The sequence below is a fragment of the Thalassophryne amazonica genome, chromosome 3, assembly GCF_902500255.1.
Source record: "Thalassophryne amazonica chromosome 3, fThaAma1.1, whole genome shotgun sequence".
Lineage (NCBI taxonomy): Eukaryota > Metazoa > Chordata > Actinopteri > Batrachoidiformes > Batrachoididae > Thalassophryne > Thalassophryne amazonica.
Genome location: NC_047105.1, coordinates 44,830,660 through 44,851,841, shown reverse-complemented (window position 1 = coordinate 44,851,841; position 21,182 = coordinate 44,830,660). Strand labels below are relative to the sequence as shown.

Here is a 21,182-nt window from a genome sequence, read left to right as displayed (position 1 = left end):
GGTTGAGGACTATTTTCCCGATGCCGATAAATTAATCCAGTCACTTAAGAGTTTTGAGGAAGCTTGTCGGCCTGGAACTCCTCAATAAAAGGAAACGTTACAGATAAAGAAAACGCAATACACGTCTGAAGTCCACTTGATAAAATATGAATGTTTCATTGGGTGTTCTCTCATTTGAGCTCTGTCTGTGTGGGGAGCGGGATGGCAAAAACTGAAAAACAAAAAAGTCGAATGCAAATAGTTGTTTAGTATAAATAAAAGTAACCCAGTCTCACTCCAAACTCATCACATTTTTACGCTTGGTCAGTGCCCCGTTCCATTAGTGATGGGTGAGGAGGCGAATTTTTTGACAGCTGTGTAATTTCTCTCTGACAGCGCATGAAACTACAGCACCTTATTTACACTCTTGGGCTTTTACCCATTTTAAGTTGTTTATGGTGTTTCAAAAGCAAAAAGTAATTCAGGCTTCTCTATCTTAAAATATCTAAAAGTATCCCCTTTAAACTCAAAGTGAAAGCAAATCTCTACAACTTGGTAAGTTGTGGCAGAAGTAATGGCACCCTTTGGTTTAACACACATGGATCAGCATTTTTATTGCCAGTTTTCTCGAGGTAAGTCAGGTGATAGATACATGAACATTTCCAAGTCACTTTATATGGATTGTATTTCACTTATATCAGTCATTAAAAAATACAAACAGTATGGTGCTGTATGGTAAATGTGTGTGGAGTAGGCGGTTCTCAAAATCTGAGTGACTGTGCAAAAAGGAGAATTGTGAGGGAACTCATCAAGACACACATGACAACTCAGCAAAACTTACATGTGCAAAAAGGAGAATTCTGAGGGAACTCATCAAGACACACATGACAACTCTGCAAAACTTACAGGCTTCTGTGTATGCGATTGGAAAGGTTGTACATTACACAATTATAGACTTTTGATGAGGTGTACCCGTGATTATGCGGACCTGGTCAGGATGGGGTTCACGGTGAACCCCATACTGTCATACTGCACCAACTGACATCCCATCGATCGACTGGAGATGCCTGTTAAGTCCGTGACGAAGAGTCATCAGGCTTGTTTTCTTATAAAGTTCGCCATTCGCCTGTCTAGCTTCTGCGTAAAATCGACCAAGTACCAAGTACCGAGACCGAGGACCGTCAAGCATCCATCTGTCATAAGTTTCAAAGTTGGGTGCATGTCCCTTTTCAGTGACGTACTTGCGAAACAGGTTGGCTGCTGACTGTATTTCTGCGGGTGTTCTTCGCATCTTTTTCGTGTAAAATTCATTTTAAGTCAGCGTCGCTAACAGACGCAAACCTGTCTTCTGCCATCTTGTCAAGAAACTGACAGCCAGAAGGCGTCGCTCGATTAGCTAGCGCTTCGCTGCACGTGAGGTGTACTCGTTTCACACGCGCGGTCTACTCGGCTCCACCATTGGTCAACTCTGCATGTGGTACAGCTCAGAAAGTGGCGAATGGGCCAATCAGAAGTTGGCAAAATCCCATACCATATAATAAAGGACAAATGTGGCCTGTTGGATCACCACTCACAGGTTTGTGGTGGAGTGGAATTGAGAAGAATTTTCATAAAAAGGGTACAGCTCAGATCTAGGCTTGTGCCTCCTGGAAAACTCTTGGTGTACTTTCAAGCCTTTTTTTGAGAAAATCCTTCTCTGCTCCACTCCACCATGATGTTGTTTAACTGGGGATGCAAAAATACAGAACTTGCCCTATTTCCAGATTCTCAATTTGCAGCCAGAGAAGAATGAAACTCTTTCAGAGTTGTTGTGTGTGTCGTGATGGCTTTCCTCAGTAGTCTCATTTTGCACAGCCACTCAGTTTTGAGGACTGCCTACTCCACAGAGATACCACAGAGTACCATACTGTTTGTATTTCTTAATAATTGATGTAAATAAAGTCCAAGACATATTCATTGACTTAGGTTAGGAAAGAGGGGTTGAACTAGGCCACAAATGGGAGCATTTCTCCCACAAAATAAACCTTCTTAGTTACACCTTTTGGTACCCTTGATAAAGGATACCAGGTTTCTTAACTTTAGTTTCCTAATCTGATGAGGTTGCAAAATAAAGGAACCAAAAAAAACCTCAGTCTATCCCATACTGGACACTGTCCCAAAAAATGCAGAGACGTCTCACGTTTCTCCCCGCAAGCTGTACATGTACTGACCTGTTGGAGTGTCATTACCATTCTATGTCTGTTAGGTTGTAACCTATGAGAGTCCCAACCACTCTACTTATACTTCTAGGCAGGCCAACCAGCTCCCTGGAAAACCTATCCAGTGATTTGAAAATGTACATGAAACCATCCCCTGTAAAAGTGATGATTTATATATGTTACTCCAAGCCCATCATCTTGGCTTTGATATTTTTATTTAATTTATATCAACTTGTAGAGATTTGCTTTCAGTTTGAGTTTAAGGAGGATAATTTTAGAAATTTTAATATAGAGAAGCCTGAATTACTTTTTGTGTTTGAGATATAAAGTCATAAATAAATTCAAATTTGTCAAAGCCAGAGGGGGTGAATACCTTTGCAAGGTGTTGTATCTACTTCACTTGTGCATTATCAGAGAACATTTATCTATGTTCAGTTATGGTTAAAGTCAGTGGTGGGCACAGATAACCAAAATGTTAGCTTTGATAACTTTTCAGCTAACTGAAAAGTTATCTTTTTTAACGCTAAACCGATAAACTGCCTAAAAACGTATCGGAAGCTACAGGTAACCGATAATTTTGAAATTTGCCTGAAATATGCTCTCAGCTACTAAGAAGCTGATTTTGAGTTTAAACACCACCAAAGCTTCTAATAGAACCAACGGTGATCACAAACCCAAACAGCCAATGAGCTAGCGCTTGTCTTTGTGTGCTCTGCCCCCTGCTCTAGGAAAGCATCATTTACTCTGACAGGATACAGTGGTCCAGCGATGAGGCAGAGGTCTTGAAATGGAAAGCAGGTTTGAATTATGGTTTTGCTTTATAAATAAAATTATTCCGGATAGAATAACTACATTAATGTAAACTCTTAAAATGTACAAAGTGATACACGTATATAACACATATCTGTTTATTTTCAAAATAATGCACTAACTCTGAAGATTTGAACATTAACACACAGAAGCCCAAAGGGATTATGGGTATACTAAGCTTCCGCTCATACTGATTGGTTGATTCATTCATTGTATGTAAAAATCAACACAAGTGAATCAATGTAACATGCTGGTGTTTACAAATAAATGTGCTTTTGTAAAATATGTCATTTTTTTCATTTCATTTTCATTTGTATAAAAAAAAGAAAGAAATTTTCAAGCTCCCGCTAGACAGCGCCTAAGCGCACGCGTGATGACATCACAACTCTATCCGGTTAGGGAGACAAGGTTTCTTTCAATAACAAGTCACTGTCAAAAACTTTCTCGTGTGCGGCTGGAATTGTGTGGTGATAGGAATCGCCTTTTGATGCTTGAATTACGATGTCAGTCGCACAAAGAAATCAAATAATAGTGAAAATATGTTCGGTGTTGTGTCATAACACATCAATCAGTTGCTCCGTGAGGCGTCATAACATCCGATCGGTTAGCGGCTTGGTACGGTGTTATAACAAATCAATCAGTCGCTCCGTGAGTCATAATAACATCAATCCTGGTTCACACAACAAGATAATTAGGCCAATATCGGACCTGATCTTCCCCTTCCGACAATCTTAAGGACGCCCCTACAATCGTGATGAAGCTGAATATAATCAATCAATCAATCAATCAATCAATTTTTTTATATAGCGCCAAATCACAACAAACAGTTGCCCCAAGGCGCTTTATATTGTAAGGCAAGGCCATACAATAATTATGTAAAACCCCAACGGTCAAAACGACCCCCTGTGAGCAAGCACTTGGCTACAGTGGGAAGGAAAAACTCCCTTTTAACAGGAAGAAACCTCCAGCAGAACCAGGCTCAGGGAGGGGCAGTCTTCTGCTGGGACTGGTTGGGGCTGAGGGAGAGAACCAGGAAAAAGACATGCTGTGGAGGGGAGCAGAGATCGATCACTAATGATTAAATGCAGAGTGGTGCATACAGAGCAAAAAGAGAAAGAAACATAATATATATATATAAATATAATCTTATCAGATATTCCTGCCGTGTGTGATGTGTTAAGAAGGACGTGAGGAGCTAAATGTGACACACAGACAATCAGAAAACGAGGTGTTTGACCTGTTTGTTCGTGTGTGAAATCTGTTTGTGTGTGTTTTGTTTTTACCGTGTGGCTGACACCACACACTGTACAACTAAACCTGTCAGATCTATGATTTTTTTTTTTTTTTTTAATGTCCATCTGTGTGGTCTCTCAGGTTTTGGAAACCTACAGATGATTTTAAAATCCTGCGGTCGACAACACTGTGATATAACCGGTCGCCAGTAGATGGCAGTGTTCTATGCATTTTGACACTGGTTATATCACACAGCCTGAATCAATTTTCGGCTCTGAGAAGCAACCTGGGCTTCTTCTGGCATTTTAACATAAAACAAACACAATAACAATGTCTATAAACCCAGAGAATATATTCACGAGAGTTTTAGGCACAATATACAAAGAGTTTAATGCTGTTCTCCGTGTGGAGCCTGATCAGAGCGTCTCAAATGTATTTCTCCTGTCGTGAACTTTTACCAAGAATGCACTGTGCACACACCATGCCCACACTAAAACCTTTACAATTAGTCCAATACTTTAAAACTAAAACATATATCTGATATTTTCACTTTCTAAAACTTCAGATGTGATGTTAATTTAAATAACTTGTCCAAAATTAGTTTGGTTAAAATTTTAACCATAAGTTAAAACTGTATGCCTCTGGATGACTTGGGTGCTATTGCCAGTGTGTTAGTATTTTTTTCTTTTCTATGACCAGTTCTCCTTTGCCTGCAGATGATAGAGTGGTTTAGTGTAGAACCGGCTCTTCTCTGTTTGTAGAGGATAGAACTGCGCATCTACTACAAAAAGCTACGTCTGCAAAAATGTTAGCAGTCTAAAAATGATCGAACCAAAACTTATCGGAAGATAATTGATCCAATGATGGTTTTCAAAGTTATCTGAAAAGCTAATCAGATAATGAAAACATTGATAATTAGCGATTAGTGGAACTGTGCCCACCACTGGTAAAAGTTATGGTTAGGCCTAGGTTAGCGTTTCCTTGGGTCACACAGTGATGCACTGGGAGTATCCGACTTGTCAGATATTGACATTCTGTCAAAATGAGCCATTTGCATCAAAATGTGACAACTTGGATGTGAGACATGGTTGATAAAGAAGTTTTAAATTCAAATTCTTTCAGTCTCTCTCTCTCTCTCAAAATATGCCACTGTCCTAAATTCTTAGGCATACTGATATTTCCATAGATGCACATATTATGTTTTTTCATACAGTACCTTTAAAGAAAAGTAGTAGATTTGACATTTTTTCTTCATTACTATTTGATTAAGACTCAGGTTGAAGTTTCCAGTTGCTAGTTTTTAAAAGAGTTTTTAAAGAGAATTTTGTCCATTTTATTAATGAACACATCAAAGCAAAGAACATAATAAGCATTTTCACATTTACAAAAGCCAGGACCTGGGGCGGTTCAGTGGTGCTGTGGATGTGGCAAAGTGGAGCACCAGCGCATACTCTCAGACTTAACTTTACTTGATCATTGGCAACTATTAAAATTATTACACACATGACCACACCTGTCACGACCAGTGCACAACGTTCTCCTTAATAAAAAGCCATAAAACACCATTATATAAATACTACACTGCTGCAGGTTACTGAAGCCGATATGTGCAGGCAGAGTGTTTGTGCGTTGTGAAGCCACTTATGTAAGGCATGTCTGACTGATGGACTCTTTAACAGCACTAGACAATGTTGGACTTGTGACCAAGTTTTTGGCAGTCAGACACAAACATTTTCTGTTTGCATTAAATATTAACACGGCACAGGAACGCAAGTGGTGTTGCTCTTTAGAAGACACAGACACTGGGTGCAAAAATGACAACTGAGTCTGATGGAAATGAGCAATGACACTTGCGAGGTGTGTTGTGATGCTTTGTGATGGCCTTTGATGTTAGTTTTCCCTTCAATTTGTCACCTCTGTATTTTTTTAGAACAGTAGTTTTTTTTTTTAAGAGTCGTAGTAGATCAGCCATTTTTCTTCTGATTAAAATACTCAATCTGAAGTTTCCAAGCACTAGTTAAAATAAAAAATCAAATCTTATAGAGAATTTTGTCTATTTTATTCAGGAAAGCGTTGTGCACCAGTCGGGACAGGGGTGGTTATTAGTGTAATAATAATAGTTGCCAATGGTCAAGTACAAGTTAGGTCTGTGAGCATGTGCTGGTGCTGCGCTTTGCCACATCCACAGCACCACTGAACCACCCCAAATCCTGGATGGCAACCATCCAGGCTGTCCAACCATCCAACCAGTCTATTCCCACATCTCTAAAATAACCATCTACAGTATCTGCTGCAGCCAGGTGAAACGTGGACCTTCCCTTGGCCTTCTCCAGCCACCAGTTTCCTCAATACTCAGGCATTTGTGCTCTGGATAATGCACAGAGAAATGGGCCACATGGCCAAAATGATGCTCCCTCACAAAGTGATACTCCTTTCATCGCCAACGGTAACTATTAATATTAAAATGCCACAGTCTTGCAGATCCAAACATCTGAGGAAGTGGACCTCGTGAAACTTTACGAAGGATGAGTAAGATGAAGGCCTTACTTTGTTATCAAAAAGAGTGCATGGCTGACCACTGTTCAAAACCAAACAACAAATCACAAAGCAAAGAAAGTAATAGGCATTTTCACATTGTTTGATTAGTTTGTAGGTTTACAGTCAAAAGCATCACACCACAGAAACAATAAACAAAATAATATCAATGAATAATTAATTGATCACAATGATGTTCTTATAAAACAAGGAAATACTACAATTGAATTATATGGATCATAGGCAGTCACATGAGATATTACTTTGATTCAACTTTGATGTTTAGGAGTGCTCATTTTCCAGTTTAAAAAAAATATTCCAACAGACTTTTTTTTAACTCTCTCTTGTATATTACTGCAGTGATTGCAATTTAATGTCTTCAAAATGTAGCCAGTGGTTCAGAAAATATACATGAGCGATTAAATTAACATTAGTGCTTTTAGCAAATGAATGGGAAATGACAGCTTAGCTGAATGTGATTACACTGTGGACTGAATTGCAATAACGCAATTACTAACGTGTTAATATTGCAACACACTAATAGCATTTGCAGTGTTGGATTTTGACGTGAACAGATTTGATGGATCACTGTCCAATCAGAGATTAAACGCCAACAATTTGTTGACATTTTATCCTATTACACAGCTTTTGCAGAAATGACGTGCAACAGTGAAGCGGTCCGTCTTTCTACATCACTAATGATGTGTTGTATGTGTCACCTATCTGGGCAGCATGGGGCCTGCGGAAAGGGTAGCGTGCCCTCATCACGTCTTTGATGCGCTCCACCTCCTGCTGGTAATGGTGCCGGTCCTTCATGGCGCTCTCCTTGGCTTCTTTCAGCGCTTCCTCCAACGCCTTAACTCGCTCAGCTGTAGACCGGAGACGTTTCTCCAGCTTCGGAAGCTCACAGCGAAGATCAGCGTTGTCACGTACCAGCTGTGGCAAAGGCACACACATATTCATAAGACTGACCTTCATTTCCTCAGATTAAATAAATAAACAAATGGAGTATAAATTCTACCTCTCTTCTTTTGCATGTTTATACTCACAAAACAAAATAAAATGTGTGATTTAATGATTTAAAACATATTGATTTTAAATTGCTACACACAGCATCCTTCTGCACAGAGGGAGAACAAATGTGAAAATCCAGGGAGAGAACAAATCAAATCAAATCAAATCAATTTTATTTATATAGCGCCAAATCAAAACAAACAGTTGCCCCAAGGCGCTTTATATTGTAAGGCAAAGCCATACAATAATTACGGAAAAACCCCAACGGTCAAAACAACCCCCTGTGAGCAAGCACTTGGCAACAGTGGGAAGGAAAAACTCCCTTTTAACAGGAAGAAACCTCCAGCAGAACCAGGCTCTGGGAGGGGCAGTCTTCTGCTGGGACTGGTTGGGGCTGAGGGAGAGAACCGGGAAAAAGACATGCTGTGGAGGGGAGCAGAGATCAATCACTAATGATTAAATGCAGAGTGATGCATACAGAGCAAAAAGAGAAAGAAACACTAAATGCATTATGGGAACCCCCAGCAGTCTAAGTCTATAGCAGCATAACTAAGGGATGGTTCAGGGTCACCCGATCCAGCCCTAACTATAAGCTTTAGCAAAAAGGAAAGTTTTAAGCCTAATCTTAAAAGTAGAGAGGGTGTCTGTCTCCCTGATCTGAATTGGGAGCTGGTTCCACAGGAGAGGAGCCTGAAAGCTGAAGGCTCTGCCTCCCATTCTACTCTTACAAACCCTAGGAACTACAAGTAAGCCTGCAGTCTGAGAGCGAAGCGCTCTATTGGGGTGATATGGTACTACGAGGTCCCTAAGATAAGATGGGACCTGATTATTCAAAACCTTATAAGTAAGAAGAAGAATTTTAAATTCTATTCTAGAATTAACAGGAAGCCAATGAAGAGAGGCCAATATGGGTGAGATATGCTCTCTCCTTCTAGTCCCCGTCAGTACTCTAGCTGCAGCATTTTGAATTAACTGAAGGCTTTTTAGGGAACTTTTAGGACAACCTGATAATAATGAATTACAATAGTCCAGCCTAGAGGAAATAAATGCATGAATTAGTTTTTCAGCATCACTCTGAGACAAGACCTTTCTAATTTTAGAGATATTGCGTAAATGCAAAAAAGCAGTCTTACATATTTGTTTAATATGCACTTTGAATGACATATCCTGATCAAAAATGACTCCAAGATTTCTCACAGTATTACTAGAGGTCAGGGTTATGCCATCCAGAGTAAGGATCTGGTTAGACACCATGTTTCTAAGATTTGTGGGGCCAAGTACAATAACTTCAGTTTTATCTGAGTTTAAAAACAGGAAATTAGAGGTCATCCATGTCATTATGTCTGTAAGACAATCCTGCAGTTTAGCTAATTGGTGTGTGTCCTCTGGCTTCATGGATAGATAAAGCTGGGTATCATCTGCGTAGCAATGAAAATTTAAGCAATGCCGTCTAATAATACTGCCTAAGGGAAGCATGTATAAAGTGAATAAAATTGGTCCTAGCACAGAACCTTGTGGAACTCCATAATTAACCTTAGTCTGTGAAGAAGATTCCCCATTTACATGAACAAATTGTAATCTATTAGATAAATATGATTCAAACCACCGCAGCGCAGTGCCTTTAATACCTATGGCATGCTCTAATCTCTGTAATAAAATTTTATGGTCAACAGTATCAAAAGAGAGAGAACAGCTTGAGTTTATTAAGCAAACTTATTAACACACTGCAGAGATTGTAAAAGAAAGACCCGCAGCTTTATTTTAATGATGCGCATTAAAATGAGGTGTACACATGAACACAAATCCATTTGGGGCATGCCTGTGTACAAATTGCTATTTAAGCAGAAACCGCAGTATAAACGAGAGCAAAGGAGCTGGTTAAAATGCTCACATTATTCAGGGGTGTTTTGTAGTCGAATAATAAAATCATCTAGTGGTTGATCTAGAGATGTACAAACTATGGCCCACAGGCCAACTGCACCCCACGACCCAGTTTTTAGTGGCCCTCAGCACATTCTGAAAATATGATTGCATATGCCCCGCACATGAAGCTTGAGCTCAACTCTGTTGCACTTCTCAGTTTTAACACTAGAAGGAGCCAGCTCTGCAGACGGTGCTTCTCTTTACTACAGAAAGTGGCAGCAATGCACCAAAAAAGGATGCCGGCTGCCGTTAAACAACAAAGAAGAAGAAGGAAAAAGTCAGCAGAAATGGCTGAACCGAAGAAACGCAAAATAGCGAGTGCAGAAGATTTCAGACATGGTGGGAAAATTAATATTTCTTTAAAGTAGACCTGCATTGAAATAAATGTGGTCAGATTTCAGAAAGAAATAGCTGATATGTATTTATAAGACCCTTGTGAATGCAGTAAAGTAAATCTGTAAGACCAAATTTGTAATTCAGTGGAGAAATCTTCGTTTAAAAATGACAAATTTGCAGCTAAAATTTAGCCCTCTGTGAAAACAGTTTGTACAGCCGTATCATTTCCATGACGTCAGCGACAAGATGACGCGCTCCCGCCTTCAGTCTGATCCCGCATTGAAATTGATTTTATCTGTTAGTAATGTTACTTATACACGTCCTGGTTTCAACATCCAAAAGTAAGCTGCAATGAATGTGAGATACAGATCTGTGTGCTCAGATCAGCAACGACATCGAGAGCGGGCGCCGTTCTTCCTCTCCCGCTCTCTGCCTCCGCTACGTTCGCTGTTTTAATGCAAAGTGGCCGGTACACCTGTTGCTGCAAGGACAGACTTCTTGTGGCAAAATCCACAGCACCGCACGTCTCGGCAATCGGAGCCCCAGAGCTCCATGGACGCTGAGAGAGGTTTATATATTTTTAATGACTGGGATTCTTTGCGGGTCTCGCCTCCATATCCCGAGATGGTAACAGAGGTGAAAGACAGTAGATTTTCATTGCGACACCACTCAATCAAACGGGCGTATGAAAAAGTCCCCCAAAATAATTTTCAAGCACAAATAAAAGAAATGTGTACTCACCAAATGTGCCGCAAGACAATATGAAGTTTTAAAAAAAGTAGATCCTTCCATATAAGACAAGAAAAAGGTGCAGATGCAAACTGATGTAAATCCACAAATTACAATTGGCGCAATGCATGCTGGGAGAGGGTCTTATCCGTGACGTCTCGGCAGCGTCCATGATGAGAGGGACAATTTGCGGAGGGCTAAATGTTAGCTGTAAATTTGTCATTTTCAAATGAAGACTTCTCCGTTGAATGACAGATCTGGGCTTCCAGATTTACTTTACTACATTCAGAAGGATCTCATGTTTAAATGTAAGTCATTTTTTGTTCAAAAAATCTGACTGCATTTTTTTCAATGCAGGTCTCCTTTAAAGAAATCAAGGTGTTGCTGTGATGAAAGTGTATAATGTCCATCGACACTATGAGACCAAACATCAGAGCTACGTATCGTACACCGGTGCGGAATGAACACAGAAAGACAAACAAATAGCAGCCAGCCTGCAAGTTCAACCACAGTATTTTTTGTTCATGCTAACAAAATACAGGAAAACGCCACAACAGTGAGCTATTCACCCCAACCCCCTCAACCTCTTTCTAGATTCTAGAGAGAGGTTGAGGGGGTTAGGGTTAGCCACTGACTAAAGGTGTGATAAAATAACCATCCTCGAAAAAAGGGCACAAAGAAGACCATGAACAATTGTGGAATATTTAGATAAAAGGTTAACATATATAAACTTGTGAAGTATTTAATGTTTGCCGGCTATGCTTTTCTTTCTTTTGCGGTAGAAACATTACTGCAACTTCTTCAGCCGTTTGCTGTTCTTCAGCTGTTGGATTCAGAAAATTTGATGACTGTCTGCAGTGTCCTCTAGTGGACGTTTTTCTTAAGTGTCAATGTAAGGGACACATAGATGTATGTGGGCAGTGACAGCTACACTGTTTGAAATGCACAGACAGAGATTTACATATAGGAAGACAGTAAATGAGCCTTTATAGTTCCTGGGATGATGAACAGGAACTATGCTTCTCCTTTAAATTCATATTATTAGCAAAGGAACAGGTCACTACATCTAAATCATGGGTCTGTTCATGAAGCACAGGGCTAGCTGCTGGTAATCACCTTAGTATTCTCTCTGTTTCCCTGTTGACTTACTGCTGGTGAATTAATGTCATAGGTACAGTTATTTACAGCCAACTGATTCTGCTCTTTTTCTCTCTGTCCGAGGCACTGACAAGCCCTTCAATGGATGCCCGTCCTGCAGCCCAATGTGTCGGACTGACCCTGTCTGTTGCACCAATGACTGGAAGCCTTACCTGTTCAGGACTAGGGATGGGTATTGAGAACCGGTTCCTTTCGGGTATCGTTAAGAAATGATTCGATCCACCGACATCAATAAGCTTTGTGCTTAACGATTCTGTTATCGGTCCTTCAGAGTGGCCGTTGTTTTGGGGGGTGTTTGTCAGGAAAATGATAATTTCTCTACATTGATTACAGACACTGCAGTGGGTCCATAATCAACTTTTCTGCAGCGCAGCTTTGCTTTGAACCTTGAACCAATCGAAGCAGTGGTTCGCAGATTGAAGCAATGCTTCGATCTATTGCTTCGTTTATTCTTTCTTTCTTTCACTTAATTTTCCCCAGCTAAAATCCTAACGAGCATACGTCTGTGAGTATTATTTAGCTTTTCTATGTTAAACCGACCTGTTATGGTCTTCTGAAACAGTTGATAGATGTATTTTATAACTTAAAAACGGGAGCAATGCTAACGCGTTAGCATGTCTATGGCATTTTCAATGTTAAAAGTTAGCATTAAGCAGTTGCAGCTGTCATCACGTTCGGGTGCTTAATGACAGTTTGTTTTGGTCAAACCATATTTTCAATGCATTAATTTCTTCAGTGATTTCCTCCAGAACTATCTGCCAAACTAGAAAACTGCTGCATCCTAATAAGAGCAGAATACTGCTGGAATTAATTTGAATAAGGAAAGTTGTTTTTTTTTTTTTCTCACCTAAATGGATGCTGCACTCACTCCAGTTTATTGTCTGGAATAGTCCCAGACTGCATTTCAGAACTTCTAGAATTGAAACATTTTCGTGCAGGTGGTGTTGGGGAGTAATTTTGGGTTTCAGCTTTTTTGTTTTTCACCACTTTCATCCCTGACTATGTCAATCATGAGTCACGTTTGTGTGGATTAAAGTCACTAACTGGGACTCCTGTCTTGTTGCGAGAAAGAAACGAGAATCGTCCTCCGTTCTGTTCACACAGCTCCAAACGTTGGGCGGTTCTCTGACGAGTCAAGTTAGAATGATAGAGTCCAGTCGGAATTAATAACTTCAAAGTGAAACACAGTTTTGTTTATTTTTATTTATGTCCAGAGATCAAGGGTACAGTTTACCAATTTCATATTTATTTACTTTAAGACTCAGTGAAATACATAGAAAACCTGTAAAGCCTACTTTTAGTACAAAATTCATGAGGTATCGATAAGGGAATCGATAAGGAATCGGATCAATAAGCAGAATCGATAATGGCATCGATATCAATAAAATCCTATCAATACCCATCCCTACCTGTTCTGGACTTGGATGCACAGAGATTAAAGGCCCAGGAAAGACTGTTTTTTTCCTTTTTCAATTAAGGACTGTTTATGTTGCTCTTCTGTTTTTTCTGTTTAAGAAATTCTTGCAAAATGTGTAAAAACCTTGGGTGACACTTTGCTTGAAGGTATCGTCATAATAATGACATGACACTGTCATAACTGTTACATGACACAGTCATGAAGGTGTCATAAACATTTATGACTGCTGTCGTTAAGTGCCATTTGGTTTATGTAATGACAAGTTGACAAATTGGCATATAACTAAAGACCAAACAGGCCAAAGACAACTTCTGGTCATGCCACTTTGATTAAAGTCGAGTTGTTATAATCAAGACAACTCAAAAAATGTCAACTTGTCATTATAAAAACTGAATGACATTTAATGACAGCAGTCATAAATGTTTATGACATTGACATAATGTTTATGACACATTCATGACTGTGTCATGTAACAGTTATGACAGTGTCATGTCACTACTTTGACCATACCTTCAAGCAAAGTGTGACCTAATCTTGTAACTGTTAGAATGTACTAAGCAGTGGGTCACCCCTCAGAGCCTGGTCTGCTTGAGGTTTCTTCCTCATTATCACCAGAGGAAGTTTTTCCTTAACACTGTCACTTGTGTGCTTGCTCAGGAGGGGGTTGGGGGGTTGGTAACGTTACCCCTTACTCATGTGGAGCACCTTGATGCAGCATTGTTGTGATTTGGCGTTATACAAATAAAATAAACTGAACTGAATTAACACTGGTGAGGTCCACTGTATGAAGATTTTGTTTGCTGACCAAGTTGTGGCTGTTTCAAGCTTAAAGAGGAAACACACACATGCACAAACTCCTGAATACACTCTGACCTATCACTGGCACAACTTATTAAAGTAAATGCATTAACTGTTTGGTCCCTCTTTAACTGTACTTTTGCTTTTGTGTGCACCATCCTGCACACTGTGCACTTCGGTGCACGTGTCTTCTGTTCTTTGTGTGATTTGTGTTCTTGTATCACATATCTTAATGATGTACTAACATTCATTCATTCATTTTCTATACCCATTTATTCCTAGTAAGGGTCACAGGGGGGCTTGCACCTAACCCTACAGTCAGACTCGCTACAAATGAGGGTGACAAGCTGTTAAAATTTGTAACTTGATGGCCGTTACCTGGGGTGTGGCCAGCTCATGGTTACTTGTTATTCATGTGCACAATGTTTAATGCAACCTGGTCTCACGGCAAGTCGTGATTCAGCAGCACAAATTCACAGCAGCACAAATTCATTCTAATTCATTCCATGATGGCTGAAGGAAATTAAAAATGAAGTTGGGGGGGGGGGGGGGGGGGGTCAGGCGTAGGATTAGGTTATGGTTAAGGTTAGGGTTGGGGTAGAAGTAGGGATAGTAATAGTGAGTTTCAAAAAAATCCCCGTCACAAAAATTTGACTCATTTCGTGACGGGAGCATGAAGAAAAAAAAAAAACGTGAGACTGGGCTGGTTTGATGATAGATTATAAAGGATAGGAAAATCCGGCACTGTCACTCTGAGTTTTTTCTCCATGCTTAATAGAACCAAAGTTCTCTTGATTGGTTCCAGTCCAACATCCTTCTGTATTGCTAGTTAGCATTTTAACTTCTCTGTAAGATGTCTTGTAAATTACTTCAATTCGTTACAAAATATATGAGAAGAAAATACCCAAAATATTAGATTCATACTGAAGTGCAACAGTTTTGGAGTATATTCCGGCCATCTTGGATTATTTTATTCGAGTGAGCAACCAGCTGCTTTCACTCAGATTGACAGTCGCTGTCACGTGAATGAATGAATGAATGTATTTGGCATATAGTAGTGTTCAGAATAATAGTGCTATGTGACTAAAAAGATTAATCCAGGTTTTGAGTATATTTCTTATTGTTACATGGGAAACAAGATACCAGTAGATTCAGTAGCTTTTCACAAATCCAACAAGACCAAGCATTCATGATATGCACACTCTTAAGGCTATGAAATTGGGCTATTAGTAAAAAAAAAAAAAGTAGAAAAGGGGGTGTTCACAATAATAGTAGTGTGGCATTCAGTCAGTGAGTTTGTCAATTTTGTGGAACAAACAGGTGTGAATCAGGTGTCTCCTATGTAAGCATGAAGCCAGCACCTGCTGAACATGCTTTGCTCTTTGAAAGCCTGAGGAAAATGGGACGTTCAAGACATTTTTCAGAAGAATGAACTTTAAACTTTGAGAAGACTGGAATGATGGTTCTTGGTCCAGCGAGACATCGGCATCAGTTTGACCAGCTGGCGCTCAGCCTGGGTTCCTGTGTCATACATCATACGGACAAAATGAGGAACCTTGGGGTAATTTTTGATCCCACGTTGTCTTTTGACCTCCACATCAGGGATGTTACTAGGACTGCTTTTTTCCATCTGAGAAATATAGCGAGGATCCGCCCCATCCTGTCCATGTCTGATGCTGAGACCCTGATTCATGCTTTTGTTTCTTCTAGACTAGATTATTGTAATGTTCTATTTTCAGGGTTACCACAGTCAAGCATTAGGGGTCTTCAGCTGGTTCAGAATGCTGCCGCCAGACTTCTGACACGTAGTAGAAGGTCTGAACATATCACACCCATTTTGGCATCTTTGCACTGGCTCCCTGTCTCTGTGAGAGCAGATTTTAAGGTTTTGTTATTGACTTATAAGGTTGTTCATGGACTGGCGCCATCTTATCTGGCTGATCTGGTGGAACTCTACGTGCTGGCCCGGGCTTTGCGGTCACAGGATGCGGGACTTCTCTGTGTTCCCAGGGTGAAGAAGAAGAAGTCAGAAGGTCAAAGAGCCTTTTCGTATCGTGCACCCACCCTGTGGAACAGTCTTCCTGCGACCGTGAGGCAGTCTGAGTCTGTGAACATTTTTAAGTCAAGACTCAAAACTTATTTTTATTCTCTTTCTTATGGATAGTTTTTATTTTTATTTGTTCTATTCTTACTTCTGTTTTTATTTATGTATTTGAATTTTTTATTCATTTTTAATTATTTATTCAATTTATTCAATTTATAAGCTAATTAAATTAAATTAAATTAAGAACAGCATAGTTTGATTAAAAAGTTGATTGGAGAGGGGAAAACTTATACGCAGGTGCAAAAAAATATAGGCTGTTCATCTACAATGATCTCCAATGCTTTAAAATGGACAAAAAAAAACAGAGACGCGTGGAAGAAAATGGAAAACAACCATCAAAATGGATAGAAGAATAACCAGAATGGCAAAGGCTCACCCATTGATCAGCTCCAGGATGATCAAAGACAGTCTGGAGTTACCTGTAAGTGCTGTGATAGTTAGAAGACACCTGTGTGAAGCTAATTTATTTGCAAGAATCCGCCGCAAAGTCCCTCTGTTAAATAAAAGACATGTGCAGAAGAGGTTACAATTTGCCAAAGAACACATCAACTGGCCTAAGGAGAAATGGAGGAATATTTTGTGGAGTGATGAGAGTAAAATTGTTCTTTTTGGGTCCAAGGGCTGCAGACAGTTTGTGAGACAACCCCCAAACTCTGAATTCAAGCCACAGTTCACAGTGAAGACAGTGAAGCATGGTGGTGCAAGCACCATGATATGGGCATGTTTCTCCTACTATGGTGTTGGGCCTATATATCGCATACCAGGTATCATGGATCAGTTTGGATATGTCAAGATACTTGAAGAGGTCATGTTGCCTTATACTGAAGAGGACATGCCCTTGAAATGGGTGTTTCAACAAGACAATGACCCCAAGCACACTAGTAAATGAGCAAAATCAACAAAATTAATGCCTTGCAGATGTGAAGAAATCATGAAAAACTGTGATTATACAACTAAATACTAGTTTAGTGATTCACAGGATTGCTAAAAAAGCAGTTTGAACATAATAGTTTTGAGTTTGTAGCATCAACAGCAGATGCTACTATTATTGTGAACACCCCCTTTTCTACTTTTTTTTTTTTTTTTTACTAAAAGCCCAATTTCATAGCCTTAAGAGTGTGCATATCACGAATGCTTGGTCTTGTTGGATTTGTGAGAATCTACTGACTCTACTGGTACCTTGTTTCCCATGTAACAATAAGAAATATACTCAAAACTTGGATTAACCTTTTTAGTCACATAGCACTACTATTATTCTGAACACTACTATACACAGACCCAAAATAGCAAAGAAAAGTCATAAAGAAAACAATTTAACAATGTACCCATGTGCATGAAAGGGTGTAGGCAGAAGCAAAAGCTTATATACACCCACCCCTTTAACCATAAAAATAAAAATGTACACATATGTATATAAAAATATACATATACCCATGATAACAAATACAAAATACAAATTAATCACTGAACTAAAATTTCAAAACACAAACATGCAAACAGTACTTGACATGCAACGTCACTCAGCAGTTGCATAAAACCAGACTTTTCATCGACTATGGCACCGCCTAACTGGCGCCGTAGTGACCACATGCCTTTTGTCTCGGTGAAACATTCACTCTGATTGAAAATGAATGTCAGTTTACTGCTTTGCCTCTGTCACTTGCAGCTGCTTGTAGCTAATCTGACTGTAGGGTAATCCAGCTGTCATTGGGTGAGATGCGGGGTACACCCTGGACATCTCAGCTTCTACATTTTAATTTCAAATCATATTTAATGTCCCGAACACCGTTGAAAATTGAAAGCAGTTAATCACCCGATCTCCACACAGCGCCAGCTGCAGATGGTTCACACCAAAGTTATTAAAGCTGTTTTTCCCTTAAATAGTGTTTACTGGTATTTCATTTATTTTTGTGTTCAGTTCAGTTTCATAGTCTTGTTATGCAGGATTACACCTTGGTGTCCACAGAATGTATGTGCACAACACATTCTCACTCCCAACGCATAATATTTTGACACTTAGTCAGTGCCGCTTTGCGTCACTGTGCACACAGTGACTCACAGTAAAAATGAACCTTTTGCATCAAAATGTGACAAGCTCAAAATGGGAATGTGTTGACGTGCATCATGAGTCTGGTTATGTAAAGCACGCTACCCAAACACACATTTTTTAGATCAACACGTTAATTCAAAGCACAAGTGGTAACATGGTCCAGTGGATTCAGACGCTGTGTAAAAAATGACCTCTGTCCACAATCACTGCCCTAAATGTGCCTTCAGTGCTTCACAATCACTGCTGTAAATGTGCCCTCAGTGTTCAATCACTGCCCTGAATGTGCCCCCAGTGTTCAATCACTGCCCTAAATGTGCCCCCAGTGTTCAATCACTGCCCTAAATGTGCTCCCAGTGTTCAATCACTGCCCTAAATGTGCCCCCAGTGTTCAATCACTGCCCTAAATGTGCTCCCAGTGTTCAATCATTGCCCTAAATGTGCTCCCAGTGTTCAATCACTGCCGTAAATGTGCTCCCAGTGTTCAATCATTGCCCTAAATGTGCTCCCAGTGTTCAATCACTGCCCTAAATATGCCCCCAGTGTTCAATCACTGCCATAAATGTGCTCCCAGTGTTCAATCATTGCCCTAAATGTGCCCCCAGTGTTCAATCACTGCCCTAAATGTGTCCTCAGTGCTTCACAATCACTGCCCTAAATGTGCCCTCAGTACGTCACAATCACTGCCCTAAATGTGCTCCCAGTGTTCAATCACTGCCCTAAATGTGCCCTCAGTGCTTCACAATCACTGCCCTAAATGTGTCCTCAGTGCTTCACAATCACTGCCCTAAATATGCCCTCAGTGCTTCACAATCACTGCCCTAAATGTGTCCACAGTGCTTCACAATCACTGCCCTAAATTTGTCCACAGTGCTTCACAATCATTGCCCTAAATGTGTCCACAGTGCTTCACAATCACTGCCCTAAATGTGTCCACAGTGCTTCACAATCACTGCCCTAAATGTGCTCCCAGTGTTCAATCATTGCCCTAAATTTGCTCCCAGTGTTCAATCACTGCCCTAAATGTGCCCCCAATGTTCAATCACTGCCCTAAATGTGCCCCCAGTGTTCAATCATTGCCCTAAATGTGCCCCCAGTGTTCAATCACTGCCCTAAATGTGCTCCCAGTGTTCAATCATTGCCCTAAATGTGCCCCCAGTGTTCAATCATTGCCCTAAATGTGCCCCCAGTGTTCAATCACTGCTCTAAATGTGCCCCCAGTGTTCAATCACTGCCCTAAATGTGCCCCCAGTGTTCAATCACTGCCCTAAATGTGCTCCCAGTGTTCAATCATTGCCCGTAAATGTGCCCCCAGTGTTCAATCATTGCCCTAAATGTGCTCCCAGTGTTCAATCATTGCCCTAAATGTGCCCCGTGTTCAATCAGTGCCCTAAATGTGCCCCCAGTGTTCAATCACTGCCCTAAACGTGCCCCCAGTGTTCAATCACTGCCCTAAATGTGCCCCCAGTGTTCAATCACTGCCCTAAATGTGCTCCCAGTGTTCAATCATTGCCCGTAAATGTGCCCCCAGTTTTCAATCATTGCCCTAAATGTGCTCCGAGTGTTCAATCACTGTCCTAAATATGCTCCCAGTGTTCAATCACTGCCCTAAATTTTTACAGTCATTTTTTAAACTACACATTATTCATATGTTTACATTAATTTATCTATATACTTCATGATCAATCAATGAATCAAATATTTTCTCGATAAACTGTTTAGTTGTTAGGTCCATAAAATGTCAGTGAATGGTGAAAAGTGCCAATCAGTGTTTTTATTTGGTGCAAATGTCTTGTTTTGTCAACAGCCTAAAGATATTTAGTGTACTGCCAGAGAGGAGCAAAGACAACTAACAAAATATTTACATTTAAGAAGGACAGTGGACAGGTTTTTTTAATAACCCACAATGATTAATTGTTGCAGCTCTAGTAAGAGACCTGTGATGTAAATTCAAGAAGACGTGTATTTGCTTATCCTCTGCTTATGTAGCTTAAATCGGATGAGAGGCTACAGCGTGCCAGTCCTACCCAGGGTACTGTCCCAGTCAAAGCTGATACCCGTTTTCAGCTTTATAGATAGAGTCAATGCAGATGAAATGTCTTGTCCAATAACACAGACAGATAGTGTGCCCAGGAATCGAACCCAGGTATACCTAATGGTAGGGCCAACTCCTGATGCCAGGGAGTTACCTGCGCTGTGAAAATTCAAGGGAATGTAACAAATCAGCATGGAAATATGACGTTTGCATTTTTCCTTGATAACTGACCATTAATAAAGTAGCTGGCAATTATTTTTCTGTCAGTGTCGTGCTCAGGTAGTCAATTAACCGCGTTGACACTTCATTATGTGCAGACAAACCCACAGCACTGCCCAGTGCTGCATAAGTCAGCCTTATCTCTGTCCGCTGGGGAGTTTGTTGATTTATGGCCGCGACTTTGGACTTCCATCCGCACCATATCAGCAGGTGGTGGGAATGACGCGTGCCCCAGCAGCCACTTTAGGATTGGTTTTTTTCTCTGCAGTGCAGCTCTCACAAATCTGTGAGACTGTGTGCCAGCCTGCAGAACATTTAGTAGATGAAGCCTTACATCCAGTGCAGCGGGTCAGCTTAGAGCATAGAATAACTGTGCACAATGCACGAGCCCAGTGCACGCTTTCTCTACCTGTGTTCGTGTCTGTGTGTGTGTGTGTGGAGGGGCTGCATGCAGCTCCACGAGGAGGAATTCATTTGTGCTTATTGAGTCTGTCTTTTATGCTGAGTGGCTTCTGTTGCCTGAGGGACTTTCACGTGAAGTTGTTGTCACAAGATGATTGATGGTGCTGGTTTTGCTTTGACACATAACAAAAAACTAAATAATGTGCGCAGGCTTATCTCTGTAGTGCTTTGAGGTTGCTGTTTTT

General features: G+C 40.3%; 1 protein-coding gene across 1 annotated transcript in view; it reads right to left on the bottom strand.

Moving 5' to 3' along the window:
• The window catches only part of kif5ab (kinesin family member 5A, b), a 321,264-nt gene that overhangs the window by 35,105 nt on the left and 264,977 nt on the right, over positions 1–21,182 (bottom strand). The window contains 1 exon segment of the mRNA XM_034166139.1: positions 7,475–7,691. Within this exon segment, the coding sequence (XP_034022030.1) occupies positions 7,475–7,691 (217 nt within the window).